The 21403-nt window shown below is 47.9% G+C and overlaps 1 protein-coding gene across 1 annotated transcript in view; it reads right to left on the bottom strand.

Annotated features, from left to right (window-relative positions):
- The window catches only part of LOC119972132, a 660627-nt gene that overhangs the window by 294255 nt on the left and 344969 nt on the right, over positions 1–21403 (bottom strand). Inside the window, exons 30-32 of the mRNA XM_038808465.1 lie at positions 20016–20094; positions 8891–8972; positions 8727–8782 (exon numbers count right to left, since the gene is read on the bottom strand). Of these exons, the coding sequence (XP_038664393.1) occupies positions 8727–8782; positions 8891–8972; positions 20016–20094 (217 nt within the window). The remainder of the gene's footprint in view (positions 1–8726; positions 8783–8890; positions 8973–20015; positions 20095–21403) is intronic.

Here is a 21403-nt window from a genome sequence, read left to right as displayed (position 1 = left end):
GTTAAAAATCGCACAAGCTAAAAATCACACAAGCCACTAGCTGCAAAATTCTCAAAGACAGAAAACAAGTGATGAGAAACAAGTTGTTTCAGCTCAAATTGTCTACAGATACCATTCAAAGATCCTTGCTATATTTATTATTGGGAGGCTGTGGCCACACAGCTTGCACACAAAGATTCAGTTGATCATTATGCAGCCGCAGGTCATGGGCTGTTTAGCTCACAGGGCTAATCGCTGGCTTTGAAAGCAGACCAAAGAAAGCCAGCAGCACGGTTCAATTCCCATAACAGCCTCCCTGAACAGGCGCCGGAATGTGGCGACTAGGGGCTTTTCACAGTAACTTCATTTGAAGCCTACTCATGACAATAAGCGATTTTCATTTCATTTCATGTGTGTTCACTAACACATAGATCAATGGAAACCGAGTATGGCACCCACTGGTTCGGCATATTTTCATCTTACTTTGCCTAGAAGTTATGAGAAAAGTAGAGATGAGACAGCACGGTGGCGCAGTGGTTAGCATTTTTGCCTCACGGCGCTGAGGACCCAGATTCGATCCTGGCTTTGGGTCACTGTCCGTGTGGAGTTGCACATTCTCCCCTTCTTTGCGTGGGTTTCGCCCCCACAATCCAAAGATTGTGGGCAGCAAGGTAGCACAAGTGGCTAGCACTGTGGCTTCACAGCGCCAGGGTCCCAGGTTCGATTCCCTGCTGGGTCACTGTCTGTGTGGAGTGTGCACGTTCTCCCCGTGTCTGCGTGGGTTTCCTCTGGGTGCTCTGGTCTCCTCCCACAGTCCAAAGACATGCAGGTTAGGTGGATTGGCCATGTTAAATTGCCCTTAATGTCCAAAAACAAAACGTTAGGAGGGGTTATTGGATTACGGGGATAGGGTGGAAGTGAGGGCTTAAGTGGGTCAGTGCAAGGGCAGCATGGTGGCACAGTGGGTTAGCCCTGCTGCCTCACGGCGCCGAGGTCCCAGGTTTGATCCCGGCTCTGGGTCACTGTCCGTGTGGAGTTTGCATATTCTCCCCGTGTTTGCGTGGGTTTCGCCCCCACAACTCAAAAGATGTGCAGGGTAGGTGGATTGGCCACGCTAAATTGCCCCCTTAATTGGAAAAAATGAATTGGGTACTCTAAATTGTTAAAAAAATGTGGGTCAGTGCAGACTCGATGGGCCAAATGGCCTCCTTCTGCACTCTATGTTCTATGTGCAGCGTAGGTGGATTGGCCGTGCTAAATTGCCCCTTAATTGGAAAAATGAATGGGTACTCATGGGGTAAGTAGAATGGGTAAGTAGAGACAAATATGTGCTTGGTGATATTATAATTAAGTATAAAAGTCCAAATTGTGAATGCTTGAATATACTGATATGTTAGTGGGCAATCCACTTGGTGAATGTTTAGCTCCCCTGCATAGCATTAATAAAGTTCTAGACGAGGACTTCTGGTGGCGGCTATGAAGGATTAAGTCGCACATTTGGTGGCTCCCGCTCGGGTCGGACTTTTTGTCCTTTTCCCCCGATTTTCTACCAGACTTGATTTGAAAAATTGATGACAGAGGCAATTGTGAACTGAATTCCCACATCAGTGCATGGAGAGGAGGACTAGAAGTGCTCACAAAGGCAGAGACAGAAGGACAGAGAAGGCTTGAGCTGAAGCTGCACCGGGAGGAAGCATGGTGGGGACTGGACCTCTGGCTTGTCGACCCAGCGGTCAGTGGAGCAGTTGATGCAAGTTATCCAGGAGGGTTTCGCCAAGCAGAAGCAGGACTGCTTGGACCCGATTAAAGAGGCAATTTCACGGCTGGAGCTTAGATTGGATGCCCAAGATTGGGCGAGCCAGAAAGTAGAGAAGGCTTTGGCTGAGCATGAGGAACATCAAACTGCGGTGGAGTTGGAGGTGGGGATGCTAAGAGACAAGCAGAAAAGGCTCCTGGAGAGGGTGGAGGACCTAGAGAATAAGTCCCGTCGGCAGAGCTTGAAGATGGTTGGGCTCCCGGAGGGATCCGAAGGAGCGAATGCTGGGGCATATATAGGGCCATGTTCAAGAAGCTGCTGGGGGATGGGGCATTCCCCCGACCCTTGGAGGTGAACAGGGCTCACAGAACACTTGCGAGGAAGCTGCAAATGGGAGACCCCCTGAGGGCAATGGTGGTGAAATTCCACAGATACCTGGATAAGGAGCGTGTTTTACAGTGAGCCAAGCAGACCCGGAGCTGCAAATGGGACAAGAATATCCTGCAGATCTATCAAGACCTTGAGTGCGGAGGTGGCCAGGAGAAGAGCAGGGTTTAACCAGATCAGGTGTATGTATCGGACCCAGTGGAAGGGATGGAAGAAATCATGAGGATTCTGGGGGAATTTCGGGGTACAAATTAAATATGGGGAAAAGTGAGATGTTTGCGATCCAGGCAAGGGGCAGGAGAGACGACTGGGGGAGCTGCTGTTTAGAGTGGTAGGGGGGGGAGTATCTAGGCATCCAAAAGGCGCATGAATGGGAACGGTTGCACAAACTTAATCTGGCCCGTCTGGTGGACCAAATGAAGGTCGATTTTCGGAGGGGAGATGCCCTCTAGTTGTCACTAGCTGTGAGGGTCCAGATGGTGAAGATGACGGTCCTTCCGAGATTCCTCTTTGTGTTCCAGTGTCTCCCCATCATTATTCCGCGGACCTTTTTCAAATGGGCTAACAAGTTATCAGGGGCTTTGTATGGACGGGCAAGACCCCGCGAGTAAAATAGGGGATGATTGAGCGGAGCTGGGGAGAGGGCGGGCTGGCACTGCCAAACTTCAGTAACTATTATTGGGCGGCGAATATAGCCATGATAAGGAAGTGGGTGGTGGAGGTGGGGGGGGGGGGGGGGGGGGGGGGGGGGGGGGGGGTTCGGCATGGGAGCGTATGGAGGCGGCATCATGTAAGGGCACCAGTTTGGGGGTGTTGATAATGGCGCCTCTGCCGTTCCTGCTGGCACAGTACTCCACCAGCCCCGTGGTGGTGGCAGCCCTGAGAGTCTGGGGGTAATGGAGGAAGCATGTGGGAGCGGAGGGAGCATCGGTCTGGTCTCCAATCTGTAATAATCACTGGTTTTCCCGGGAAAGATGGACGGGGGATTTTGGAGATGGCAGAAGGCAGGAATTGAGAGGATGGGGGATATGTTTAAAGAAGGGAGCTTTCCTAGCTTGAGGGAGCTGGAGGAGAAATTTGGATTGGCGAGGGGAAACAAATTTAGGTATCTGCAGGTGTGGGACTTCCTACGTAGACAGGTCTCAACCTTCCTGCTCCTACCGCCAAGGGAGATTCAGGATAGGGTAGTTTCCAGAATGTGGGTGGGAGAAGGGAAGGTCTCCGACATCTATAAGGAGCTCATGGGATCGAGGACACGCAGACTGAGGAGCTGAAGCGCAAGTGGGAGGAGGATTTAGAGTTAGGAGGAGAGATAAAGGATGGTCTCTGGGCGGAGGCGTTGAGTAGGGTTAACGTGTCCACAACATGCGCCTGGCTCAGCCTGATACAGTTTAAGGTTGTTCACCGGGCTCACAAGACAGTGGCCTGATGAGCAGGTTCTTTGGGGTAGAAGATAGGTGCGCAAGGTGTGCGGGGGGGAGGGGGGGCAGAGAACCATCTCCACATGTTTTGGACATGTCCAAAGCTCAGGGGATTCTGGCAGGGGTTTGCAGACGTCACATCCACGGTTTTAAAATCAAGGGTGGCACCGAGTCCGGAGATGGCGATTTTCAGGGTGTTGGAAGACCCGGGAATCCAGGAGGAGAAAGAGGCAGACGTTCCCTGGTGGCCCGGAGGTGGATATTATTAGCCTGGAGGGACTCAAAGCCCCCGAAGTCGAAGGCCTGGCTCTTTGACAGGGCTAGTTTTCTCTGTTTGGAGAAAATCAAGTTCGCCTTGAGAGGGTCACTGTTAGGATTTGCCCGGAGGTGGCAACCGTCCATTGACTTCTTTGCAGAAAATTAAACGTCAGCAGAAGGGGGGTGTGTGTGGGGGGGGGGAGGGGGGGGTGGGGTGGTGGTGCTGGTTAGTTTAGTTTAGAGTAGGGGGTTAATAAAGGTGGGACCTGTAAGGGAGGAAGCAGGCTTTTTGCACTATGTTTACAAACTTATGTATGTTGTTTATTTTGTTGTTGTTGTAAAACCAAAAATACCTCAATAAAATGTTTATTAAAAAAAAATAAAGTTCTAGAATTGGAACGCTGAGCATTGATCGGTCAGTTGGGGAGTGAGTGGGGAGTGTTTGACTCCTGCAACAATGTCTAAAGTATGCAGGTTAAGATTTAAATGGCATAAATGGATTAATTGGGCTTTGTTAGGAAAAATTGTTTCAAATAACTTCTGAATTCTTTAATATGACAGGTTTTGGATATACAAGATTACTAATGGTGTGCATAATGTGCTAATGGCAAAATAACATTCACTATCAGATTTATCTCATAATTATTGGACTAGACTGCAAATTTAGGTAAATGATTCACCAACATTTAATAAGCTAGAAGTAAAATACCGACGATGCTCGAAAGCTAAAATAATAACAGAAAATGCTGGTAACTCTGAGCAGGTCAGCCAGCATCTGTGGAGAGAGAAGCAGAGTTAACTGTTTTGGTTAATTATCTTCATCAGAATTGTTTTTAAACTGAATTAGATTGCAAAGTATTGATTACAAACAATTCCACCTCTGAACATTTCCTTGATTCCTTCACTACCTATAGCCACTGTTTGCTTCCAGTCATTTTGCATCCTTACCCTCTACACTGGGGAAAATAACTCACATTCCTTTCTCATCATCAATCTCCTGATCTCTTTCTTCCAGTACTCCTATTACTATGGCTTTACTGCCTCAGTAAATCTGTACAACATCAACTTTGCTTTTACTCTCAACATCTTTGGTGCCATTTAATTATGCATGAGATTCCACGTACCCCTGGCACTACAACAAACTGGCAATGTCAGATTTGAGAGTAACAGGCTTAGTAATAATAATAATCTTTATTATTGTCACAGGTAGGTTCACATTAACACTGCAGTGAAGTTACTGCGAAATTCCCCTAGTTGCCACACTACGGCGCCTGTTTGAATACACGGAGGGAGAATTCAGAATGCCCAATTCACCTAACAAGCACGTCTTTAGGGATTTGTGACAGAAAACCGGAGTATCCGGAGGAAACCTACGCAGACACAGGAAGAACGTGCAAACTCCACACAGACAGTGACCCAAGCGGGAATCGAACCCTGGGCACTGCCACTGTGAAGCAATAGTGTTAACCACAATGCTACCGTGCCACTCATAACACATAGGCCCAAAGATGTTGCATAGCCAGAATGATCATATACAATTAAATCTGACTTTGTCTCCTCATGCTCTCCCTGCTGTCCAATCCTTTTCCGACTCCAGTTTGGAATGACAACTTGAAAATCTTTGTCCTTTAACTTTCCTCGATCATCTTTCCCTACTCCTGCCATCATCATCTGCGTCATCAAGTTCAGGGTGCTGTGGGCTTAACGTCCAAAAATGAGACCATCTACTCATCTGTCTCTCCTACTCATAGTCACTTGCCACTTATTGCATTCCTTATCCTCATCCTAAACCTATAGTGCTCCCTTAGCTTCTCCTCTACCTTCACTTGCCCTCCTCAGCGCTATCTCTTCCATAAGACATACTACCTCCTGCCTCCACTTTGCATCTAGCATCCAACCATCGAACTCAAGGTTCCTCTTCTTTTTTTGAAGCATGCAGATGATTTGTTGCAAATCCCTTTAAATTATTTTGCACTTAAAAGAGCTGACATGTGTGCGACATGTGTGAGAACTTACTGGTTGTTGTGCAGTCATGCACTTCAGAGGAAACATTGATCTTGTACCTCACTTTTGCCCAATATTGTCACTCATTGGTCACATCTTTCTTCTTTCTGGTATTGCTCCCTCCAAAAATGTTGCAACCCTTCCTCTTAAGAAATCCATCTTTGGTCCTTCCACCGTTCCAACCGCTGCTCCATTTCTAAACCTCCCTTTTGTTCGAAGATCCTCTGCGACACAACAATCTCCCAATTCAAAGATAATCTTTCTCCATATTTATTAATCAGATTGCATCAATCTGATGTCCTTCCTCTCCATAGCATGGAGGCTGCCTTGTTCAAAGTTACCAATGATATTCTATTTGAACCCCAACATTTACATCACAGAAAGGATGATTTTGTCTGTGAGACCTTCAAGTTAAAGCATTTAAAAACTCTAGTCAGTTAATTACTCACTCTTAATTACTTTGGAGGGCAGCACGGTAGCATAGTGGTTAGCACAAATGCTTCACAGCTCCAGGGTCCCAGGTTTGAATCCCGGCTTGGGTCACTGTCTGTGCGGAGTCTGCACGTTCTCCCCGTGTGTGCATGGGTTTCCTCTGGGTGCTCCGGTTTCCTCCCACAGTCCAAGTCCAAAGATGTGCAGGTTAGGTGAATTGGCCAGGCTAAATTGCCCTCAGGGTCCAAATTGTCCTTAGTGTTAGGTGGGGTTACTGGGTTATGGGGATAGGGTGGGGTTGTGGGCTTAGGTAGGATGCTCTTTCCAAGAGCCGGTGAAGACTCGATGGGCCGAATGGCCTCCTTCTGCACTGCAAATTCTATGAAATTAATGAACCACACTCACCTCCAGAAAGGCGAAAGCATTCCTGACCAAACCTCACTCGGAACCTTACTCATTATACTGCCATTTGTTCTTCACTCTGGCTGTTCCTGCAGCCTAAACTCAATAATCCAAAAACTTGAAGTGCTGCTTAACCCTGAACTTCATACATTATCGAGATCATAATAAGTCTTACTTGTGTGTCTGACCCCTCAACCCTTGATTTCCTTAATGTCCTGCACGTCAGAATGCTGAGCTGTGCTCTGTACAAACTCCAGGACCTTCAGGAACACTGCCTCTTAGCGTCTACAAGATCCTGGTCACCTGTCACTCCTGTCCTTACCAAAATTCACAGGCTCTCCCTCTCCAAAAACATTGATCTCAGAACTCTCTCACTTACTGACATCTTTCTGCATGGCTTTACTCAAACATACCTGCAAATTCCTCTAGATTTGCATCTCAGTTTGACTCTCTGCAGTCAATTTTCCTTTTAACGCCCGATAATGAAAGGGAAATAATGACCTTAAAATGGAATTGATAGCTTTACTGTCCCATTGACAGCAGGCCAGCAATAATTTTAAAGGGGTCTTCCACTTTCTCAGGAAATCAGCCTTTTTAACATGGAAATCAGAATCAAGAAATCCTCAAAGCCTACCCCTCCGACTTCACCTTTGATTTACCCTCCTTTGCCCCATCCTCGCCTCGCTTAACTCATCTCCCAATTCTTCTTTGGTGCTTAAATTACCAGTCATCCCTTCTTATGAAGTCTGGCATTATATAAGCGTACAAAAGTAAAATACCGAGTGTTCTGGAACAGAAAATGCTGGAATACTCAGCAGGTCAAGTAGTGCCTGTGGAAAGAGAAACAGAGTTTATGCACAAATTTTTTATGAGGATGTGGGCCTAGGAGAAGCCAGGCCTGCAATTGGCCAGCATGATGGTTTCCCTCCATGGACACCCTCTGGGCCATTTTCATTATGGTAGGATTGGGGAAGGGTGGGGGTTGACTCCTATCCACCTGTAAGCAGCGGGTGGCTCATGAGGCCAATTCAAGGGAATTCTGTAGTTAGAGGTGGGTCCCCTGTTGAGGTTGAAACATGATCAAGATAGCCAGAGGCAGACCCGGCAGGGAGGACCACATCCCCTCCCCCACTCACCCACCACAGCGGCAGCTGCTGACACTTCAGTCAAGGTGCTGGTCCATCATGCTGACCTTTTTGAATTTAAACATTGATGGATGCTCTTCAGATAGAACATAGAACATAGAACAGTACAGCACAGAACAGGCCCTTCGGCCCTCAATGTTGTGCCGAGCCATGATCACCCTACTCAAACCCACGTATCCACCCTATACCCGTAGCCCAACAACTCCCCCCCTTAACCTTACTTTTTTATTAGGACACTACGGGCAATTTAGCATGGCCAATCCACCTAACCCGCACATCTTTGGACTGTGGGAGGAAACCGGAGCACCCGGAGGAAACCCACGCACACAGGGGGAGGACGTGCAGACTCCACACAGACAGTGACCCAGCCGGGAATCGAACCTGGGACCCTGGAGCTGTGAAGCATTTATGCTAACCACCATGCTACCCTGCTGCTAAAGAGATGACGCCTCCATTTTGGCAGATGGCGCCACGATTCACTTTGGCATCTCACACTTCTGACAGTCGGACTGCTGATCTTTCACTGCTAGTGGGCCACCTATTAGCCTCCCAGCCTTGTACACATGCCCACCATCCTTAGTTGGACGGAGAGCACTGATTATCCTGTTCATTAAAAATGCTGCCCGGTGTCAGGTATAGATGCAATAGAGGATCATGACCTAGAAATGCATCCGAGCCAGGGTCCTGACCCCAGAACAAAAGTTCAGCTCAACATTTCAGGTCTGTAACCTTTCACTAAAGTTAAGGTGCAGAACAGTCAGAGACCTGATGGGACCTTTCTCTCTCTCCACAGATGCTGCCAGACCTGTTGAATATTTCCAGCATTTTCTATTATTACATTATATAAATGTGACTTGTTTAGCATTTGTTAATTTACATGAGCATGATTCATCAAACAGTACCTGTATATTCTGAAGCAAAAAGATGTATTCTTATACTTACTTTTTGCAATCAGTTCTCTCTCAGTTTTTTGATCTTCCCGATTTATATCTAGCCACCTATGAGTTCAATGAATTATTAATGTCAATGGTTGTTTCAATCTAAAGGTTGTTTACATTTGGTTCCTAATTATGCAATTTAGGGCATTTTCTTAATCCATAGTGTACCTGCTGCAAATAAACACGTCTTCAAACTCCTGATTATTCTCTTCATAGTTGATGATAACTTTGTCAAGGAACCATCCACTAGCTGCAGAAAAAGATATTTCAGTTTAGATCTGCTTATTGTTATATGTGATTGTCACACATATTGTCAAGGCCGGTAAATGTCACCTCCCATTTACTCACCAAACTTCAGTGCTCAATGAACCACGCCCATCACAACCTGGCACTATTCCTGGATTCACACCTAACATTTACATACTCCATCTCACCCACATACACCTGCCACTGGTGCCAGCCACACGCCCACCTCTTGCAGCCTACACACAGCTCCAGCTAATCAATTATTGCAGTCATGTCAAACAGGGGGATGTGGGACACCATCAATACCATCTTTCATGTTTCATGTGGTTCCATAGTTCTTGCTGTTGGCTCACTCTGCTCATTGTTGAAAGGATAAAGAGGGGTCGTCAGGGGTGAAATTCTCCGACCCCCCCGCAGGGTTGGAGAATTGCCCGGGACCGGCGAAAATCCCGCCCCCGCCGTGGCCGGAATTCTCCGCCACCCGGGAATTGGCGGGGGCGGGAATTGCGCCGCTCCGATCGGCGAACCCCCTGCGGCGATTCTCCGGCCCGTGATGGGCCGAAGTCCAGCCGCTGAGAGGCCTCTCCAGCCGCCGTGGTTTCAACCACCTTTGCTGGCAGCGGGATTGGCGGCGCGAGTGGGTCCCCGGGGTCCTGGGGGGCGTGGGCCGATCGGACCCTGGGGGGTGCCCCCACAGTGGCCCGGCCCGCGATCAGGGCACAGTCTAAAGATGCGCATGTTAGGTGGATTGGCCATGTTTATTTGCCTCTTAGTTCTAAAGGTTAGGTGGGGTTAGGGGGATAGGGCAGGGGAGTGGGCATAGGTAGGGTGCTCTTTCAGAGGGTTAGTTCAGACTCGATGGGCCAAATGGCCTCCTTCTGCACGGTAGATATTCTATGAGTCTAGGGCATAACAAATGGCCCAGGGCAGTCAGCCTGAAGGACTGAAGACAGTGGATTGGCTGATTGGCACAGGATGAAGAAATGGTGGATATTGACAGGACAGCAGGCATTCACCAACCTGACGTGCTGGGAGTGGTTACATCTCCAGCTGCGCATTTTTTGAATGGAAACTGCTAGGAATGGGCAGAGATGTGGGGTAACGTTCCCCCTTTACTTACCTCTCAGCAGACCATAGCAGATGGATATTTGAGCGGAGTGTTTGAAGCATTTGAGTGTTGTTACGTAGAAGAACAGATACAAACAGGCTTTCCCGTGAGTTTAAATCAAAAGAAAGGGGGCTAGATTCTTCATTTGGAAGATTAAGAGTGCGATTCAGCATCCACACTGCTCTTGATGTGGATCGGGGCCCACCTGGTGAACAACGGGTGAGGGCAAAATCACTTTTGCGATTAACACCTTTGTGATTCACACGGCCAGCTCCCGATGGCGAGTTCCAGAACACGTTCAAAAATTGCGAGAATGATCATTGAATTCATTTCAATCTCATCAATGAGATTGAAGTTAAATGCAGCGGACTTCTGTGAATTATCCGACTCCCCAGCTGGATGTCATGCAGACGTTTCTTAGTCCTCCGTAATGGGCTTCTGAGGGGAACTGAGGGAGTGAGCAGCCATTTCCATTTTCGGCATGCAGCCCAAGGTCACCAGAACTGCTGCCCCAGTGCTCTGGGTGAGGTGGGGTTGGGGAAGTGGGGGACTCCTCAGGGATATTGAGCGTTCCAGGTCCGGGTTGCCCCTTTGCTGGGGGGGGGGGGGGGGAGGGTTGTGGGTAGGTGAGGGGCTTTACAACTGTGAGGCCTTCAAGCCGTCTTTAAATATTGGGGAGACCCATAACAGGGGAAAACACAGCCGCAGCCTGTCTGTCCTATGAAACTCCTACAGGACAGAGCCCTGCTGCACCTTCTCTCGTGAAAGTCAATTTCACTCCCTGTGACCGTGAGCAGCCTCTAGCTTCACAGCTGAAAGCTATTTGACATGAGGAATTAGCCTTGCTAGTGGGTGATAGCACATGATGTTCCCCTCTTGAAGGCACAGGTGCCATTTCTCAGAGGATGATTAGTGCACAGCATGTCCAGAAAACCTAGATGCCTGAATAGTCACGTTGCTGGCCTCCCCTCCTCAGCCTGCTGTGCAGCCAGGTCTTCAGGGTGTGCAGCCCTCCAGCCTGTGTTGTCGTTGCAGCTTTCTATGGTGTATGCCTGCCTCAGCTGCCACAAGCATAGCGTAAACTCTGGGAGGTCAGTTCCTCATTGAGGCAGCTGCTAACAATCAAACACTAACAGCAGGGCTTCACTGAGGATCTTCTCGCAGCCAAAGGGAAGTGTGTGGATGAGCAGTGGGAAGCTGAGGACGGCCTCCCTAATATTCCTAACAGAGCTCTGGGATCTCCGACTGATGTGGCAGGGGTGAATGTGCAGAGCAAGGTTCGCCAGCTCAATTGGCTCACTGGATTGCACTCTGAAAGAAGACAGAATAGTCATGGTAAGGGTGGGGCAGCTTGGGGGATTTGAGGGGCCCGGATTAGAAGCCCTACCTGATTGTCGGTCTCTCTCTTTCTCCAGTTCCTTCCAGATAAAACTATGTTTGCTGGTGTAGTTCCCACAGAGGCTGCCCTTGTGTTGCTTGTGGCAGCGGAGGTGGGTAGGTGCCAAAGAAGACAGCAACAACAACGAAGGCTGAAGGCGACACCCCATATGCAGAGGGCCACTGCACATCCTGATAACCTGGTCACACAACAGGCTGAGGAGGGGGCCAGAAGGGGAGGCCAGCGATGTGCCAAGGTGTACAGGAGTCGTTGATCCTTCCATGAGTTGATGGAGGGGATGTGCTGCAGAGGATTGCGTCCCAACAGAGAGAGAATGCGGTACCTGTGCCATGCCCTTGCAGACATGAACACTCACTCCCAGTGGCTGTGAAGGTCACTGCAGCCCTGAATCTTTGCACGACCGAATCATTCCAGGGCATGAGTAGGGGCCTTTGTAGCATGTCGCAATCATCAGCCCATAGGTACATCCGAGAGGTGATGGATGCTTTGTATGCCTGGGAATCAGACTATATCACCTTTGACCTGTACCAGGTCCACCAAAATGCCCGGCCTGTAGGATCTGCTGCCATCACCGGGATGTCCCAGGTCCAGGGGAGCCAAGCATGTCACCCAGCGTGTAGTAGGGCATCAGGGAGTGCCATATATTAACAGGAAGGGGTTCCACTACCTGAATGTTCAGATTGTGTGAAACCACCACCTAAGGATCATGCACGTGCATGCCCGCTACCCTGGGAGCGTGCATGACAACTACATCCTGGGGCACTTGGAGATCCTCGATATTTTTAAGGACCACCGCAGGATGACAGGTTGGCTCATGGGAGACAAGACACACCTGCTGAAGACATGGCTGATGACACTGGTGCAGAGGCCTGAGACCACGGAGGAGACCCAATTAAATGAGGCCCACGTTGTCACCTTGCTAACATTGAGTGGTATAGCGGACTGCTGAAAATGCAGTTCCGATGCCTGGACTGCTCAGGTGGTCCCCTGCAGTACACCCTGCAGAGGGCCTCCCGCTTTGTGGTGGTCTGCTGTGCCCTACACAATCTGGCACAGCAGCAGGGCGTCATGCTGGAGGAGAAGGAGAAGGACCAGGAAGGGATGGGGGATGAGCACAAGGAGGAGCTGGAAGATGGAGGACAGTGTGCGGTGAGGATCCGACATGCAAGGAGGACCAGGGAGGCCCTTAACATCTCCAGATTTTCCTTGGATGAGTCTGTGTCTGCCAGCTCAACACCCCTTACCATTTCCTTCCCCTTGGGTAACCCTTGTGTTGGCACTGTCAGCAGGCTACTACACAGGCAAGAGAGTGATGATTGCTCGCTGTGATGAAAGCTCTGATGTTCCTCAATTTCTACTGAAGTCTGTCTCCTGTCTTTCTACTGCCAACCCGCTCATACCCATCCTCTGAACGGGGTCTGCATTGGGGGCTTTTGACATCTGACATGAAGGGGTTGTGGTGGTGGATGCCAGGGAGTTCTGAGGGACAAGCTTGAAGATTGGATGTGAGGAGGGTGCGAGGTGCCAGCCAGTGGATTGAGTGGGGGGGGGGGGGGGGGTTGGGAATTTGAGGGGGCAGCTGGAACTGATGGTAACTGACCCTTGAAGCCCATTGCCGATCATAGGTCTCTTTCCAACATTTGACGCTGATCCTCCTTGTCATGCTGCTCGCACTGACAGCCACTGCCAGTGCCTCCTAGGCGGCATTGCTCATCCTGCTGCTGGTCCTCCGACCCCCTCAGGGGTACAGTGTACCTTGCCTCTCATCCACAGTGTAGAGAAGCCTTGTGAGGTGGCCATCCCCAAAGTGAGGAGCATGTCTGTGCGCTGCCATGCTTGTGTGATGACTGGGCAAATCAGAGGGCAAGGAAGCCAGCAATGTCGAGATTCTTGTGGGGCCTCAATTTTTGCACTTAGTGACATTGAATGTGAGCCTCAATGTCGCCCACGCAGCTGTCGCGAAACTCCACACCAAATCCTCCCAAAACGGAACTTTACCTTTGGTCCGTTGAATCGCACCTAAAGTTCTCCTGCCGGAGTAGAAATGCTCTTGATCTCTGCTGGAACTAGGTGCAGTGCCCAGGAGCAATTTTGTTTTTCTTGCCTTGCAAATCTATGCACGGCGGATAACTTGTGGAATCTTGGTATTGGGTCTTGATACCAAGGTCCGGTGGTGGCGGTCCCCTACCACCCCACAATGCAAAGTCTCCCCCACCCCCCCGCTCCCGCTGATGAGTAGAGGCATCCTTCCTTCCCACCATGGTAATTTCAGGTTACCTCATGGCATGCATACATGAGGGTCACCCTTTCCCCCATCAGACCCCCAACAGAGACCCCACTATCAGAGACCCCCATACCAGAGACTCCCATACCAGAGATCTCCCCTATCAGATAACCCCATATTAGACAGCCCCATATAAGATACCTCATATCAGAGACCCCCCTATTAGAGAACATCCAAAACAGAGGCCTCCAATCACAGACCCCTACATGAGAGACGCCCATATAAAGATGCCTCTCATCAGAGGCTCCCATATCAGTGATCAACCCCCCCTCCCACCCACCCCCCCCACCCACCCACCCCCCACACCTCCCATCAGTCGCCCTACCTATAAACTGAAGAGCAGTTCAGGCAGAAACAGTGAAAATCATTGCCTTTTCGCTTACCATCCCCTTAAAGATGCTGCCTCAGACAGAAGTGTTAAAAGCAGCAGCTGTTTCTTCATAGAAAACCAAAACACACCACAAGGCTTTAAACCCCCTCAGATCCTATGAGTTGCGAGGTTTCTATTTACATTCAACGAGAAATAGCTTTTGCCCACTGTCTGGATTGTTTATTTTGATTTCCCTTCATGCTTTAATACATCTCAAGTAGCCAGCTGTGAAGCTAACTACAATGCTGAGAAACATCTAGGAGATAAGTGCTTTTATTCCTCCTTTTCTCAACAGAAAGCACTTATTTCAATGTCGTGAGAACGTGTCAATCCTAGCTGGATGTTTAACAATATTGTGGTTAACTACAAGGCAGGGTACTTGATGCACTCAAGAGTGAAGGGAAATGAAAATAAACAACCTACACACCTGGCTATTGTCCTGTAAATTACAATCTACTAACTGCTATTTCTCTTTGACATGGGGTTCTCTGATATGGGGGTCTCTGATGAGGGGTCTCTGATATGGGGTTCTGATGGAGGTCTGATAGGGAGGCGGTGGGAGCTCCTACTCCCCAAACTCACAATGCTCACACAGTCCCTAAGATGGTAGTTGAAAGGTTGCAGGCTTCAAAGACTCTCTCATGGTTCACTGGTGACAATGGATTTTTGGAAGTTTCTCGCCATTTTAGATTAAATTTGTGACTGAGCTTCTCCAGGGAATAAATATAGTCTCTCAGCTAAAACAAATTAACCTCTCTTCTCTGCCGACTGTCTTTTGGAGGCAGTCCTTTTTCTTCCTCTGTCAGTTTTAGACCCAGAATCCCTTTCCAGGCTGCATTTGTGAATTTTTAAGATAGCAACCCCCTCTCCAGGCAGTTTCAATCATGTGATGCTAGCATTGGTACGTTGGCCCACAAAATGAGTTGAAGCCAATGTAATTGACACACAATTGAGGGGGGGAGGGTGCAGTGGGTGATTGATATCCGATCAATATTCCAGTTATGATCATCCTCATTGAATGACTCTAAAATTCCACTTTCATGTGGCCAGCAAACATTAAAATTTTTAATCTTTTCAAATGGTGAGGAGTAGTCAAGTAGCACCCTGGAAAGCCATTTTCAATTTATGTAAATTCCCAGAGACCTGCTGTCATGTGTCCAAAAATCACAAAACAAGTTGCCACTTGAGTCCATTTTATGAAGGTATAATGTTAAGATTCCATGTTGTTTTTTTTTAAAAAGTAGTGTATATTTCTCAATAAACTTTACGGCCATGATGTGAAAATGAGAAAGGACTTGCAGCTTAAAAATCCGTCCATATTGGCATGGGCGGCCTGCAAAGCCACATGAGTGCAGTAGATCACACCATCAGGAATCCTACCGTTCTGGCAAAGCCCCATGCCATCTCATTATCCTTGTCCTGCCTCAGACAAAGGATGAGGAACTGTTCTTGGCTTAATTATATGGCGATCTCCTGGATCCTATAATAGATAGTATTGAAAGGTTGCCACTTCACCTACCTCTGTTTGGAGGAAACTGGAGACATAAAAATTGAGGATAACAGGGTCCTTGCCGGCCGCTGGCAGAGCCATCCTCATCCTTCTGTTAGGTTCATGATCAGGTTAAAGCAGGTAGCACCGTTCTATGATCACCGTCATGTTGGATATGACTCACCTCAGGCATGGTTGCTGGGTGAAGTACTTGTCAAAGTAGAAGATGGGCCTTCTGCACACAATCCTCTACCTTCTCAATCCTTACATTCAGTCCCCTCTTTGCATCTTCAGTTCCATTCCCTCATCACATTGAGACAAAGTTGCCCCTCAGCCTCCATACCTGGATGCGTTATTCTTCTTTCATCTGACTGTAAACGCGGGCTCTAAAAAAAACCTTGAAGCATCAAGTATAATTCTTCCACTGGTGAAGCCTAAATATTCAGTCAAAAGCATCTCACCTGAAATCTGTTGACCCCTTTACTGCATTGGTGCAAGGGCTCATCTTGCAGCTGAATACTTGATTTTTAAAAAATATACAAATTCACTCAATGGGCCAATCTGGTCCAAATTTAGGACAAAAGGGCATCTTGTCAGCTACTATGGCTGTGTGACATCACAATCTCACTAGTTCATTGCTTCCAGTGCTGGCAGGGCACACCCATGCAAGTCCCCTCCTCAAGCTGGAATGCAATGCCATAACTGGCTGGCGATGAAGATTTGGCTTCAGTCACACTACTGCAACTGATCCAACATCCATTCCATGATATACTTGTAAAAGTATTCATTACAACAATATTCTGAAATATCCTGTAATAACTCCAGGCAAACTCAGGCTTGAAGGAAAGAAGGTTTATTCCACAACAAAAATAAAGACGCAGGGCGCGATTCTCCGCTGCCCACGACGGGTCGGAGAATAGCGGGAGGGCCTTCCCGACAATTTTCACGGCCTCCTGCTATTCTCCCCCCACTCCGGCCACCCCCGACACGAATCGCTGCTCGCCGTTTTTTACGGCGAACAGCGATTCTCCGCAGGCCGATGGGTCGAATACCGCGGAGTTTATGGCCGTTTTCACGGCCGCGAGCACACCTGCTTTCAGCATTCGTGAAAACGGCCGCAAAATGCCCGTCCCGGACAACCATGGCACCGATTGGCACGGCCTGCGATCGGTGGGCACCGATCGCGGGCAGCGGGTCCGATACCCGTGCACTATTCGTTCTTCCGCCGCCCCGCAGGATCAGTCCGCGGGGCGCCTGAGGGGCATGATGGCCCGCGCAAGCGCGGGTTTGACGCATCTGCGGGATGACGTCATCTGCGCATGCGCGGGTTGGAGCCGTCCAACCCGCGCATGCGCGGCTGACGTCATCATGCGCGTCAGCCGCCGTGACTCTTGGCGGGCGGAGTTAGCGACGTTTGCTAACTCCGCGTCGCCGTGATTCCCCCGGCCCGGGGGGGAGAATCGGGTCCCAGGACGGAGCTCCGAGGCTGGCGTGAAACACGGCCAGTTTTACGCCAGCCTTCACGGCACGCCGGATTTGTGGAGAATCGCGCCCGCAGTGTATAGGACAAGTGTCATAGTCCAGGACCAACGAGAACGCCCCGGTCCGGGTCTGGGTCAGTATTTAAAGCCCAGCTAGCGAGTCCCAATTGGGTGGGCCCAATGAGTTTATGTTTCATTTAAATATTTTCATCAGGCACCACATTCAGAAGCATTGTGATCAGTTCGCCACCTAGCCCAAACCCAATTTAGGAGTTCTCCTGCTATTCTTCAGGAAAACGGGAAGGTGCACCAGGTGCAACGCCATTGGGGGGGAGAATCGCACTAATCCAAGCACAATATTCCACCCACATTCCTGCACATTGAACCATTGAGACTTTTGTCTCCAGCTGTTCTCTCTTTTTCCCAGATCCTGGCAAATAACCCATGTCTGGGAATTTCACGGATATCTTAGAAACCATTTCTGTTTCAAAGCCTATCTCCATTGCAAAGTGAATCACATAGGCCTTGTATCCAGATAGAAATGCTGCATACCTATCTTTTAGAGCCCAACTCTTTTTTTTCTTAGATGTAAATGGACAGTTTAAACATCACTGTTTACAACCCGAGATTCAATCCTGGGACTTTGAAGTCTTACTATCTGACCACTGTAAACACAGATGCCACTGCCCTTGTCTTGTCAATCCTGGGACTTTGAAGTCTTGCTATCTGACCACTGTAAACACAGATGCCACTGCCCTTGTCTCCAAGTATGAACATCTTATGCCATCTTTCAGCATAACAACCCAAGCCTCCCTTTAATCGCTAACAGCCATATCACCCAAGCCTGCTGTCGGGCAGACTTCAGAAGAAATCATATGACCCCCTCCAGTTCATCCCAATTCGAAGACAGTCCCCAAAAACAAAGCAATTTTAAACATCTCTGCTGGCGGGATTTTTCATTGCGTCAGCAGCGGACTCATGCCTGGGGACTTCCTGACGCTTGGGGCTGCCCACAATGGGAAACCCTGTTGGCCGGCTGGCAGGACGGTGAATCCCACTGCCGGCGGGGGTGCGCTGCACCGGAAAACTGGTGCAGCAGGATGGAGAATCCCGCCCCATATTTGTACAAACCATCACAGGATGCACAGCTATGCACCAAAGCAAATAGTCACATTTCAATGGCTTCAGTTAGACTCTAAATTGGGTTTTCACCTGGTGATTCACAGCTCACAGGTACACACAGCAACCACCAGTAACAAGAACAGCAGTGGAGAATCTACATCAGCGGAGAATATTCTCTAAATTTGCTCAGCTGTACACCGTTGCTGAAATCTAGGGACGCTTGTTTGAAGAAGAATGGTGGATCTACAGCAAAAACTTTGCCATTTGCTGGGATAAATGACATACATATTCTCCATAACAATAGAATGGATGCAGCAATCCAGATGCAATAGGCCTGCATTAGCATTGCATGCAATTGCAAGAATATCTGCCATTGAGAGTGACTCTATGCAGGCCATGATTATAACCATGCTGCTATCTTAAACAAGATGACAGATTCTGTATCTGCAACCTCACAGGGTATCACTGCTAATTATAAGATGTTCTCCAGCAGTGTGATAGGAGGGATCTGGCACTGGTCCAGGAAAGGGATGATAGTGAAGTGGAAAATGGAAGTAGAAACGTCACTCAAAGCGTTCACATTTCTCTCCTGTTGACCAATCCTCAGTCAGTAAATATGGGGCTTATTGTGTCGGTACCCAAGCCAACTCCTACGAATGTGCAGGTAGAGCAGTTTTTGACAAGATCCTCACGATTTCCAAAACTATAAGGTCGTCTATCAAAAGCATTTCAGCAGTTAGAACAGAGATTGAAACAGCCTGCCTCTACCTCTGTAGAAGCCCCAAGAGAGGCACCACACAGGATCAGCGTATGGTCATACCACAGAAGGTCACTATTTGGCCAATATGTCTGTGCCAAATCTCTGGAAGAGCAACTCCCCTACGCCTACTCCACCACCTTTTCCCCGAAGCCCGGCAAATCTTTTCCCTTTAGATAATTATCTAATTCTCTTTTTAGACCATGACTGAATCTGCCCCCATCAGAATCTCTGGAAATGCATTCCAGATCCTAACCACATAAGGCTGAAAAACATGTTTTCATCATGTCATCATTTTGACAATCACTAAATTGGTGCCTCTGGTTTTTGCCCTCGCTGGATCTGCTAAATGTGCCCAACAGCGGACTTTAACTTCTGTCCGCTGATTCGTGCCCTCTGTTTCCAGATGTTCAATCAATAATTTGTCTTCAATTCTATGAGCTTTAACTAACAATCTCTGATGTGGGACTTTAGCAAATACCTGCTGGAAATTCATGTAAATAATTGTTAAATAACATATACAAATTCAATTGTAAAACTAAATTTCAATTTGATATATATTCACCACTATTTACCTGAGAATTCCCACTCTCACCAAATTTCCATCCATTGCATTCTCTTTAAAATGCACATATTTTAAAATCGTTCTGTGCATCAGCAGATATGGCTTACTTCATGCATCATTTTTGAACCACGTGTTTATTTTAAACACATTAATACTTGCACCAAATAGGACTGCAAGTTAGTTAAAAACAGAAATTATAGGAAATAGTTAAAAATTTGTAAATTATATGATTACTCCCTTATATCAGTGCACCATCATAAAAATTACCATTGGAAATAATATCATCGCAATTTTCCTTCATATGATAAACAAGGGCAGGATTTTTAGCCCCTGCCCGCCGCTGGGATCATCCAATCCGCTAAAAGGCAATGGCCTTTTGGCTGGGCCGCCGAATATCTCATGGTGGATCCTGTCACAACAAGACCAGAAAATCCCAGCCCAAGTATTCAGAAATAGGTAAATTATACGGTACCTGCTTTCACACCATCATGGCCAATTACAATCCTTTTAATTATTCCAATAGAAACTGCCTCAATGGTGAAGGTATCCATCTGTGAGATAGAAAAGTGATTTGCCTCAGTTGTAATATATTTCTGAGAAAATAAATTGTATGAAACTGAACTGTGGATCCTAGCTGGTGGAAATAAACAATCAAATGCTTTGTTGATCGCAAGAATTGTGAGCTGTCTGCTCCATCAAGCACTACTTCGTCATTACTGGGAAATGCATTGTGGTCAATTTTCATGTACTGATATCAGTCAGTTCTAAATGGTTTATGACTATGAAAATTCTTCTCATAACAGTAATATATTAATATCACTCTACTTCATAGAGATTAATTACTGGTATAAATATTCAGAGCATCAAGTTCATAATTGGATGGTGCTTGGGGAGGATCTTCAATAATCGGCAGGTGTCTCATATGCAGCCTGAAAAAAATGGCAAGACACCCATGTTGACTCGAAGAGGACCTGGGAACCATGAGATACATCTCACACATTTAGGGCAGCCAGCCAATCAGAGATTAACAGCTGTTGCACTCGACAGTGCCACGGAGAAGGCTGTGGCTGCTGCTGGAACAACCCCCGGAGTCCCAGGATCTTGGAACGACCCAGAAAAAGGGAAGTGCTGTTGAGAGGGGACTCTTGGCTGGAGGTCACGGTGAGAGTTGGGGCCATGGGGGTCGACAGCAAAGGCAGGGGTGTGGCTTCTCTTCAGGTCATAGAATAGAGAAAGGGAGATACTGAAGAAGCAGGACCCCTGAATGGGTAATCTCTCTCTCTCAATCCATGTCCTGCAGGCTCGAGTCCTGCCTACTATTTGACAATCCACAGGCTGTAAGAATCAAGCCAGCAGATGCTGTCTCCAGAAAGAAAAGATATATCATCCATCACAATCTTAAGATCGTCTTGAGGCTGAATCCAGAAACCATCATGTCCATTCTGAAATTATCAAAGTGATCAACCCACAGGATCCGTATACTGATGCCTTTCATTGCACCTTTAAACTTACATATATGTGTGTGTGTGTGTGTGCGCGTGTGTTGTGGTGGGGGAAGGGGGGAGGGCATGCATGTGTTAAGTATAATAAAAGCTACTTTTTTCACAACTTACAGCGACACCTGTATGTGTGTATCCTTTGTGGTGATCACAAGTTAACTAGATGCAATACAACTGAGCAAACACTAGAGGGGGCACGGGAGAGCCATATAAATAGACGGGGACAGGAAGTGAGGAGACACTTCACTGAGGGCAGAACTTGGAGCAACACAGATACACCCACACGCCAGCTAGGAACACTGAAGGTAACCTTAGGAAACAGCTCTGAAGAGTGAACGAACTTACAATAAAGCATCTTCTC

This window comes from Scyliorhinus canicula, chromosome 10 (genome assembly GCF_902713615.1).
Source record: "Scyliorhinus canicula chromosome 10, sScyCan1.1, whole genome shotgun sequence".
Taxonomy (NCBI): domain Eukaryota; kingdom Metazoa; phylum Chordata; class Chondrichthyes; order Carcharhiniformes; family Scyliorhinidae; genus Scyliorhinus; species Scyliorhinus canicula.
This window is presented reverse-complemented; position numbering and strand designations above follow the sequence as displayed.